This window comes from Coloeus monedula (genome assembly GCF_965178545.1).
Source record: "Coloeus monedula genome assembly, chromosome: 7".
Taxonomy (NCBI): domain Eukaryota; kingdom Metazoa; phylum Chordata; class Aves; order Passeriformes; family Corvidae; genus Coloeus; species Coloeus monedula.
This window is the reverse complement of record NC_138787.1, coordinates 31,237,002-31,248,456: the sequence shown is the minus strand read 5'-3', so window position 1 is coordinate 31,248,456 and position 11,455 is coordinate 31,237,002. Positions and strand designations below refer to the sequence as shown.

At 41.5% G+C, this 11,455-nt stretch overlaps 1 protein-coding gene across 3 annotated transcripts in view; it reads left to right on the top strand.

Annotated features, from left to right (window-relative positions):
- The first annotated feature begins 2,179 nt into the window (after nt 1–2,179).
- SNX4 (sorting nexin 4) overlaps nt 2,180–11,455 on the top strand; it is a 53,422-nt gene continuing 44,146 nt past the window's right edge. For all 3 annotated transcript variants that reach the window (XM_082285082.1, XM_082285083.1, XM_082285081.1), the window contains exons 1-2: nt 2,180–2,467; nt 3,452–3,567. In XM_082285082.1, coding sequence (XP_082141208.1) covers nt 2,342–2,467; nt 3,452–3,567 — 242 coding nt within the window. In that variant the 5' untranslated portion in view covers nt 2,180–2,341. The remainder of the gene's footprint in view (nt 2,468–3,451; nt 3,568–11,455) is intronic.

Here is an 11,455-nt window from a genome sequence, read left to right as displayed (position 1 = left end):
GAAGGCTACCCAGGGTGCCAGTCATCTTGATTTGGGCACTTCTATCACTACCCTCATCCTATATATGTAATGTTTTAACTCTTCTCCACATCTTTTAGTAGTATGAAGAAAATTCAAAGGTGAAAATAGTTTTTGAAATTATAGAATGTTAGACCAACAATATATTACTGTACTTTATTGATAATATTGTTTCCATAATAAAAATATTTAGTACAAAGTATGATATCCTGCATGAGTTCCACATAAATATTTCCATTATATCACTGATATGGATCAGAAAAATTTCAGTATGCACATGCTGCAAATGCAAGTGTAATTGATACAAGGTATGTATCTTAATGTACATCTTGAATAAACATAAGAAAACCATAGCTTAATGAAAAACAGACTGTGTCTTACAATGTGCAATCGTGCTTTTACATCTAAGCTGGACCTCGGGTTTAGAAAACAAATCTTAAATCAGTCCTATTCAGAGGACAAATCACAGTTCACATACTTGTAAAAAACTTTTGTTTTAGGAAAGCCTTTTGTGGAAAAGCTTGGGAAACTCCATCCAGCTACAGTGGTGGAGGGGTGGGAAAGGACAGATTGAGGTATCAGTTCAAACAATCTGAGGAAAAAGTTGAATAAACATTGAAGACAACAGAATAGAAACCAGACGCCAAATATTAATTCATGGGGTCTTCAAAGGGGATTTTGAGATTTATTTTAATTGTTGTTGAAAGAAAAAGATTAATTTTTGGATGAAAAATGTATGCAAATTCATCTCTGGTCAACACTAAAAAAAACCCCATTTCCTACACAAAGCAGAAAAAAGCAAAGCAAAGAAGCCTGTAATATCAACTCTGTAATCCCCCAAAGTGGCCTTTAACCTGGGTTTGAAAAGAGTAGGAAAAGAAAAAAAGCTACATAAGAATAATAAAGAATGTAGTGCCTGAATCAAGGGACATGAATCTGGTGCAAAAATGGGAAATCTCAAGGGCTGATGTGATATGTAAACCAGGGAACAATGGCACTGTTCCTGAGTGTCCAAAATGGCATTTGGAGAATGAGAAATAAAGAGGAGCAACCTTTTTGTCCAGTTTGCCAGTCCCACAGGGTCTGTGTAGGCACCATGGGATCATGAGGGAATAAACCCAACAGTGAAGGGGTGTGTGTGTGTATATATGTATATATATAGTGTGGGGATGTTCTGTAGGGGCTGCAGGATGGACTTGCTGAATGTCTCTAAAACGACAGATAAGGAATGACAGAAATGCACAGGGAGGTTTGTTCCTGTTCAGTGAAAAGAGATGGGACGGCTGGGGTTTTCATTATATAATGTCAGAGGCTTCCCCAGAGATGAACTTGGCAGATTTTACCTGCTCCATTCCCTCCTGAGGAAGCGTGGCAGGATGGGACATCCTTGGGTGTTGCTCAGCAGAGATGGTGGGCAGGAAAATGCACTTCTGGATGTCCGGCCACTGTTGGTGTTGGAGGGAGCTGGTGGAAAATGCTGGCAGCCAGGAGGGTAAGGCAAAAGGAACACAGCACAACTGAGTCGTTCGCTACGAGTGAAGGAGTGAGTGGGACAATAATGGGCTGGTGGGCTTTAAAAAAATAACCCGAGCTGCTTAATGCTAACAAACATCCTGTGGGAAAGTTAATGGCTGCTGAAAGAGGCTCAATAAAGGAAAGTGACAAATCCTACTATAGACGAAAGAGGAGAAAATATCTGAAATATTTCCCATTAATATGGAATGTATTTTTTGTTTAAGGTGTGCTATTTGTTATAACAACACAGGGTGTCAAAAAAACCCAAACAAACAAGCAGGAAAGCTGTGCCAAGCATGGCACAAGAAACTCTTCGGTGACCTGAGAATTAAGAGGGGAACAACACCACAAACAAATCCTAGAAATAAACATTTCCAGCTGTAAGAGTGCGGGTGAGGGGCCGGGGGAAGCTTTGTCCCAGACAGGGACAGTAGGCTCAAGGCTGCCTGTGGGCGAGCGGAGCCCTGTCACAGCGAGGGGTGTCCGTGCACAGGGGCATGAACGAGCCTCTTTTGGGCACAGGGTGGGCAGGACACCCTCAGCACCCCCGGATCGACCCTCTCCATGGGCACGGGCGGCGGCGGAGGGTGGCGAGGGCGAGGGCGAGGGCGGGGGCGGGGGCGGGGGCCGGGGCCGGGGCCGGGGCCGGGGCCGGGGCCGGGGCTGCCTCGCCTCGCCTCGCCCCCGCCCGCAGCCCCGCGCCCCGCGGACACACCCCGGCCCGGCCCGGCTCTAGGACCGGCCATGGGTTTGCCCGGAGCCCGGCTTAGCGCCTGCGCGGAGCGCCGCGGCCGAGCCCCCGAGCCCCATGGAGAGCACCGAGCCTGAGCCGAGCGACAGCCGCCCGGTGGAGGAGGAGGAGGAGGAAGAGGAGGAAGAAGAAGAGGAGGAAGACGACGGCGCCCTCGCGCCCCCGGAGCAGCCCTTGGCCGCGGTGAGGGTGCGGGGGGCGGTGGCGGAGGGGCGGCGTCCCCCTCCCCGGGCTCACGGCCTGCTCCGCCGGGCGAGCACCGGGCTTTCCTGAGCGCGGTGTCCGGGCCGGGCGGGGAGCGCGGCGGGGCTCGGGGGGGCCGGGCCGGGCGCTCGCCCAGCGCTGGCCGCCGCGGCGGGAAGGGGCTACAGGTGGGACGAGCCCTTCCTCCGCTGCCTGGGGCCGAGCCCTGCTCGGTGGAGCGCGGGGCAGAGCTGTGCAGCACGACCCTCTGAACTGCGGGATTCTCTTTGCAGCCCCGTTCTGGCCGCTGTCAGAGAGCTTTGTGCACCCTCTATCCTCGTCCCTAGTGTCAGATTATTATTTATAATTATCAAATATCTTTTTGTCTCCCCCTCCCCCCTTAACTTCACAAGTGACTCCCCCTCCCTGGTCAGTGCAGCTTTGCCTTTCGGTGGTGGGCGTGTGGTCCTTACTGATTTCTGGCGGCCAGTGTATAAAAGATAACGATCCTCCTCTGAGAGATTAAAAGAAAAACATCTTGGTCCGGATATATTCTGTTTCCTGTGAAAGGGGAGAGGTGGCTACATGTGTCCCGGGTGTCCTGAGGAGGAATTCGCTGGTATTTGGGAAGTGTTTGGATAGAAAGTACTCGGCTTTGTTTGTTTGGTTTTTTAAAACGGTTATTTTGTTACCTGTAAAGAAAAATATTTCTTTTTTCTGTATCCTCCCGGCTCAGGGTGGTTTTTGGTACCTGAAGCTGTCAGTTTGTTGACTTTCTGTTTTCCCCCTAAAGCAGGTTTGCAGTTTTCACTTGAAAATATGATACAGAACATAGGTATAAAGCAAAGCCCTGTCAAGGCCTTTATCCCACAGAGACCTGTCTTATTTGAACGAATGTGGTGTAGGAGAAGGGAAGGCAGGGTTAGTAGCCTTTGCCTTGTGTGGTTAATGTTACATGAATCTTTATTTTCCTCTTCTAAAAAGATGGAAGACTGTTTGGCAAAGAAAATGGAAATCACGGTTTCAGAAGCTGAAAAACGGACTGGGAGGAATGCCATGAACATACAAGAAACGTACACTGCTTACCTCATTGAGACTAGGTGGGTGATGAGAGCTCACTCTCAAGAGTACATGGATGTGCCACTCTAAACAGATTTTCCCTCCTTCCACCCCTAAAAATAATCAGGTACAGTTGATGAGAGGATTTAGCTGTTTTGTGCTTTGTTATGTGGTTATCAACCCACTCTGGAGGATCTTTTCCTGTGAAAATTTGGCAGCTGATCTCCAGTACTAGTGCTGGTGTTGTGTAACTGTGTACTGTAATTCTTCATTTGGGGCTAGGTGGAAAAATGTGTGTTTGAAAGTTGTTGCGTTAATATGGTGTCAGCAACTGCTTGGTTATTTTTTGGACATAAACGGGACAAATTTATACGTGTATTTGTGAGATTGTGTTTGAGAGAGGTTTAAAGTAACGGTTAGGCTTGCTTGAGATGACAAGAAAGAGAAGTCTTGTGACTTGTGTCATGTGGTCAAAGTTTACTGCTCAGTTTATATTTTAAGTGTTTTGCTTGATCTGATTACCACATACTCCTTGTAGATGGTTTAAGGGTTAGAGTTAATTATTTCCTTTCTTCATACTAGCTTGAACTTTCACTGGGGAACTTACTGCTCCCTGTCTTCTTGTGTTAACAAGATTAATACTACTGGTATGATAAACATTCTCAGTACCACAAACACAAGACTTCAAGTATTGAGTAGTGAGCAAAGCTTTAAAATCTCTTCTAACGTATCGTTACCTCCCAAACAGTCACAGATAACTCCTGTTCAGCAGGATCATGTTACTCAGCTGAAACAAGAATTTCAAAATTAGACTTTATTGGGAGTTTTGTTTTGCTCTTCTTTATGTTACTAGTTTTAACTTTTGGGCCTTGCCTTTGGAATGATCTGCTGTACAAAGAAAACCTTCTGAAATGAAGCAGTTTCATTTTGCAAAGGCTCTGAGCAGTTCAAATTGTAATACTGTCACGTAAGCCTTCTATCTGCTGGTTAAAAGGCTTCTTCTCTTGTTTAACTGATGGACACACCAGTCACACCGACTGCAGGCCTGCTGAGATAAGTTTATTATATTTCTGCTGAACTTAAAGAATGAAATCCAAAATAGACATGTACTTTTCAAATATTGTAACTCTTTGACAGTTGCGCAAATGCTTAAAAATCCTTTGCAGCGTATTGATATTAAAGATCACACCTTCTCATGTAAGTAGTGTTATTTTTATTGTCATGATATTTCTGAAGGAAAAGAGAAGAAAATTGTAATCAGTGGGGCCTAACTGTGATATGAAGTGTACTCTGGGGGCAGATTTATGCAGCCCCAGAACATGCTGACTGCATCTCCTTTTCCAGTCATCCTTGCATTACTTTAGATTTGCTCCCACTGGTCTTTCCCAGTTGTTCTTTCGTAGTGGCAAAACTGTACTTTGCTGGCCAGATTGTGTTCTTTCATTAAGATTTATTTTACTCTGTAGTCAGCAAATACCAAGACCAATTACATGTTTGTCACAGAGCTATTGAAAATGTGGGTTTGTCACATCTCTAATAAAATAGGTTCTCTATTCCTTTTGCTGAGAAGGCAAAATTTCTTGCATAAATATAATTGGTGGCTATTAAATGTGCTTCCTGCTGAGCCTGTAGCTGTAGGTGGGCTTCACAGTAATTTGTCTGTGGGTAATAAGATATTTTGTAGCTGAAGAATGAAACTGCTTATAGTAATATAAAGGGAAGACCACTTAATAATAGTTGCATTTTGTTTATGTGAACTGGGGTTCCACCATTATTGCTATCTAGGATTTAATTTCAGTTTGAATTGAGGAATTCTGTCTGGGTGAGTAAGAGACACAAGATGGATACAATTACTACCATAGTATATTTGTTGTAGAGTAGGAGCTGAGTGCTTAAACCTTTAACACGTAAGTTTCACTGGTGCTGGTGAAAATGTTTTCAAAATGCAAGTGGTGTTGTTGCTTTTTAAAATGAAAAGATGTATTACTATGCTCACATTTTTGTGTGACTTTTGTTGATTTTTTTTTTTTAATGTGATATTATACCTTGATGTAGATATATTTCTTGGAGACAAAACAAACTTCACTGCTGTAGACTGCAGAGCCTCAGCAAATTCCAAAGGCTGTGCTTCCTGAAAGAGTCTTCTTGGTGTACACCTTTCTGTATTAGCTAATTCGATTTTTGTGGTGAGCTATTTCCATTCAACCCGTCATGACGTTGGTTTGTTTCACAGCTTCTGTTAAACGATACAGTTATTTAAAAATAAATCAATTTTTATATTCCCCCGGTGAGAACAGAGTTCACTTCTACCTATTTGTGGGAAATGGCATTAAGGCAAGTACAAATTCTTAGGATGTGTAGCTAAATATTCCTTCATGAGATGTGCTCAGCATATCACTTGCTTTCTATAAGGGAAGTAGCAAATATTCAGGACATCACTTAAACCCAGACTTACTTCTTAGAATTTTAGGCAGCTTTGTTTTATATCAGAGTCTGCATGAAACTACAAGAACTCAGGTAGAATAAACCCCTGAATCTGACTCCTGGCCTTGTACCTGGTATTTTTCATGACAGAGCTGAAAGTCAATCAGACTCTACAGTGCTCTGTGGTATTGCACTTTTAATTATAGAACATACAGGGAATGCCTTTTTTTTCGTGGTCTCCTTTAAAGTAAACAATTTCCTCTGTAGTAGTAGGACACTTCCATTTAGTTCACTTTCCTTTCATCCCTGCTGACTATAAGGTCTCTATCCTGTTCTTCCTGATCAAACGATATGATGACTAGAGTGTATTTTTTTTGTTCTGTTTTAAATGTGGCTTTAGGAAAAAGTAGCATAAGTTTGTGCAGCCTGGTATCTGACCACTTAATAGCAGGATCCCTAGTTTCCAGCCCTACTAGTCTTCACTTCCTCTTGCAGTAATTTGACAAGGGGACTCAGTTAATTTCCTTTTTACTTCCCCAGTATGGCTGGGAAGTTACTAGTCGTATTTCTGTTTTCAGTATTTGGAAAGTTTTCCAAAAGTTAAATTGTTACATGAGTGATACCTGCTTCTCTGCTAAGACCTTGGTTTGCCCATCCAATGTGTGAGAACTTCTAAAGAAAGTTTCTGTGCAAGAAATGAACTTGGAAATTAGTAGCTGGCCAGGCCACAGTTCAGTGATAGCAGTGCCGCATTGTGGGATTTCAGGAGTTTTTCCTTTGTTGCTTTTGTATAATCCCCTTCTCAACATTTCCTATTTCACAATGGATTAGGTGAAAAGCCCAGGCATGGGTTTCCTTGGAAGAGGCAGAGGATGAATGCCCACAGAGGTATGTTGTGTTCTGATAAAACAGCAAAAGGCAGATTTTGGCAAATGGGAGTCAGGAAGATTTGTCCAAAGTACTCCAAAGGAGGTATGAGGGGAAGAAGTCTAAATTCAGCCTGAGCTTTAAACAGGGGAGAGTTGGGAGGTGAAAGAAGACAGAGGATTTGAGAACTTAGTTTTCTGTTGGTTTTTGCTTGATTGAATCATTCATCTGCCTAACAAATGTATGTTTTAGTTAAATACAGTAAACTGTGTGACAGTGTAAAAAAACCAAAGAATCACCTGGCTGTGAAAAATCTTCTGGCAAGAGAAGTGCCTCCTTGTCATACAGCTTGCCAGGTGAAGAGCAATTATTAGACATCAGCTGTCTGAGAGGCCTGAATACAGAAACTATTTCTAAATAGCTGGTGGAAAAAGTTGCCCATCCCTCTAAAATGGTGTTCCTCTGCACAGGGAGTGAACCTTGCCCGCTCTAGGAAGTGTCACTTCTCGTACACTGGAAGGTCAAAGGCTGAAAGCAAAGTTACTGCCTCTCCCGTTGAAGAGGTGATTGCTTTTACAAGGAAATAAACCTGTGTATTTCCTTCTTGTCTGATTTAGTACTCTGCAGCCATTTGTCTTTTTATTGCTTTCAGAATTGTTTAATGGCTCATTTAAGATAATTAGTCTTAAATGGGAAGTGAGAAGAAGTTAATTAGATGGACTAAAGTTTTCACACTGACACTTTGAGTTAAGGCAAATAAATGAGACATGGAGTAATGTAATCTTTGAATTGGTTATGATAACATCAGTTATAAATGTAAAAGCTGAAGGTTTCAATTTTGTCTTTTTAATTTTTTCAGGCAGGTTGGTTCATTCAATGAATAACTTGCATTGTTAAAAGTGTACTTAAAGGGGAAACATATGGTTTTCCTGCCTGAAGACTGCACAAGTATTATATTGTGTTTTTAGAACCAAAACAAATTGAGAAGTTTGACTGAATGTCAACAAGTGATTATAATCTTAATTGAAACTGGTCTGCAATACTTGCATTTAATGGGGGAGTTCATAATGTGGTCTAAAAAATTAGATGGTAATGAAGGTATTAAGTGTAATGAGTGCCTTTGTGGATTTCTACTTCCGTTCTGAAATGGTGTTCCTGGGGAGAAATGCTCTTGTAATTGGTGGTATTTTATGACCTCATATGTAACCAGGTGGAGACATTTTTGGTGTGATTAAAAAAAAGATTTCTCTCATCTTGGTTGCTTGTCCCAAATCCATCCGTGCAGTTTCAAACTCTTATTACCTCATTTAAAAGGTAATGGTGCTGACACAGGCTCCTAACTGAGGGCTGTGCAATGCTTTCCCACCGCAGCTTTGCAAAGAACTTTGCTGCTCCCCTCCTTTACCCAGCTCTGCAGCGTTGTGTGCTCTAGAAAGCACAATCTGGGAGCTTTACTGTGAGCCTGGGTGTAAGGGGGAATCTGAAACTGATATTAATAATTTCAAAATGTCTTAAATGTATTCAAGCAAATTAATTAAAGAAGCATGGTTTCTTTGTTAGGTGCTACATAGGTGCCCTTCTGATGAAGATAAAAGCTGTAAAAGGCAGTGTTTGCACTTCTGAGACAGTGAGAATAAATGCATGTTAGAATAAAGGAAACAAGTATGATCTGAGATGAGAATAATGTCAGGCTGCTTAACACAGACTACAGTGAGGAGTTGTATCAGATGCTGTCTAGTTAAAAAAGAATAAACTACACAGGCAGGTTTGACCTTCAAGATCCTCTGGTAGTAATTTAATCTTTTTCTTCAGGGTATAGTGTGAGGTTTTGTGTCCCTCACAAGGGTTGTAAAGCATGATTAACTTAGACTGAGGAAAGCCTGTGTTGTCCACAGATCTGCTTTGTCAGAATAAATTGACAGTAGGCTTTAGATGTAGTAAACTTCCTTAGTGTCTTCAGTGTGGGCAGGAAAGATGCAGTGAGTGGTATGAACTGGTCTGGCAGTCTGCTTCCTTCCTCCTGGAGTTCTTGAGGCCCTGTGCGGGCATAAAATTTCAAGTAACAAGGTAGTGGTTTGTGCTGATGTAGGACTAGGCTTCTCTATAAAGCTGTGGTCCTTTCTTGCTGAAGTGCTATGCTCCCAAGTGACCTTTTAAAATTTTTGATTAATATTTAGTTTTCTGCTTAATGTGTGTAGACTGAGATGTTACTACTATGGGTTTTTTAAAATAACTGATGGGTTCTTATTAATTGTAACAAATAGAAAGCTGATAAGCAGGCATGTTTAGAAAGAGCTTCTTTTTTTTTGGCAGTTAAGGCTCAACATGGTCTTTGCTGCTCCTACTTTCTAATTAACTCTGCAAAACAATTTCAGAGCATTAAAAGCATAATTTAGAGTGGACCATTCTCCTGTCAGAAGGCTGGCACAGCACCATCTGTATCTGCAGCACAGATGGGTCCTCCTGGGATGTGGCTGGGTTCTCAGGACAGTCCTGACCTGTGTTTTTCTTGCCTTCTTGCTTATGTTTGCTTTTGCAGCCTGTTCTCAGGCAGGGTCCCCATAATATTATCATGCATGGATGGTAGCAGTCTTGATTAAGGGGTGATGATAACCCATGTGAAAGTAGTGCTCTTGAATCCCATGGTGTAAATCAGCACAGCTGGTTGGTAGGCTGCTGAAGCTGAAGATAAAAAGAATCTGTAATTCTGAAGTACTTTCATGTGTCTTGAATGGCCAGGTTGTTTACCAAACCTGCTGGGAGTTTCTCCTCTAGGAATGCAATGTTTGTGCCTTCAGCTTTCGACTAAACAATTCATCTTTTGAGGCATAGTAGCTCAATTCCTTATCTATTCAAATTTACCTCTACTCATCAATAGTTCAATCACTAGATACCTGCTTTGAGCCGAAGTGTTCTTGAAATATTTAAATGGTGCAGCAGTTAGTGTGGGGAGGAATGCTTCACAGCCTGTCATTGCAGGCTAGGCTGAGCTTACCCTGTTCAGAACTCAGTATTTGCAGGTGCAGCTTCATTGAATGAAAATACTCTAATAGGGAAGAATTCTGCAGGATGCTGGCGGTGTGAATAGTGGCTGTCAGCAGTGTGCTTGCCTTTTTCTCTTGAGTCGCTCTCAAATAGTTTTAATCTCTAGCAGTTTGTGTTAAATGCTATGAATTTATCCTGTTTTCTTCTTAGTTGTGAAGTTTCTTTTTCCCTAAAAATTCAGTCAGCTGGAATAAATGTTCTTTCTCCAAGGCATGGGTAGATACATAAAAAATGTTCCAGCTTACTAAGTTAAAAAAGTATCTTTTGCATTCTTCTATGTGATATCATTTCCACCTTAAGATGTAACTAAACCAAAGTATATAGCAAGACTGTTCCTCTCTAATGAGAGTTCACAAATAGAGGCATTTTGTATTTTGTTTAAATGTATCAAATAATTGGGGCCGCTTTGGAGTGGGATTGTTTTTCAGTTAGATCATTAGAAATCCAACCTTGTAGGTTAAGAATAGCTTAAAATTATCAATAATTTGTGTATTACTTAGATGTTTTAAAACTTCAGAATGTTCTTATGAATTCAGGAACTGTAAAGCCTGACTTTTGCTGGAAAAAAGAATGTAGCACTCTATTCTACTAAGTACCACATGAGTAACTTAATTGTAGTTCATAACTTATTGTGCCCAGTTCTGAGTTCTCCAGCACCAGAAGCATGTGGACTTAGTGAAGCAAGTCCAGTGAAGGGCCATGAGGATGATTATGGACTTGGATTGTCTGACCTCTGATTGGAGAGTCTGAGAGAGATGGTCTTGTTCAGCCTGTGCAAGAGACAGCTGATTTTAGCAGTTGTGGATCAATATCTGGTGGAGAGGTAAAGAAGATGGAGTCAGACTCCTGTCATGCAGAGAGAGGGCAAAAGGCAGTGGCTACAAATTCAAACATGGGAAATTTCATTTAAAAGTAAGAAACCCTCTTTATTGTGAGGTTAATCAAACATGGGAATGGGTTGCTGAGTGTGGTGATAGAGTCGCTGTCCTTGGAGATACTCAAAACCCAGCTGGATGTGGCTCAGAACAGCCTGCTTTGAGCAAGGGAGTTGGATCACAGACATGCAGAGGTGCCTTCCAAACTCAGCAGTCAATACTGTTCCATGTAGGTTTATACCAGTGCTTTGTATGCTAATTAGTCACTTCAATGAAGAACTAAAGTAGATAAAGACATCACTGTTTTCTGTTAAGTGCCTTGTGTGAATTCTCTCTCTGTATTCTGGCAAATACTAACTGCCAAGAAGTGTTACTACCCAATGCTTATTTTATGATACTGATTTTTTGATTTATGATTCTGTTGCTTTGAATGTCTTGTATGAAAAATTATTTTTCTCGTCAAGTTTTTGTATTACTTTCCAATCCTACAATATTCAATGATTTCTCCTTTTATAGTAACATAAAATCCTTTATTACCTTGATAGGTGATGTTGGTTTTAAGTCTTCAACGAATTTTTGAGATGCATCTATTTGTACCCATTTGCTCTGGCTAGTTTGTTACATTTTTTTGTCCTTAAATATGTCACTTTGAACAAAAGGAAAATTAGAAGTGCTTTGAAATTTGCTCTTTTTCTAAAAATATCCTTTAAAATATCTT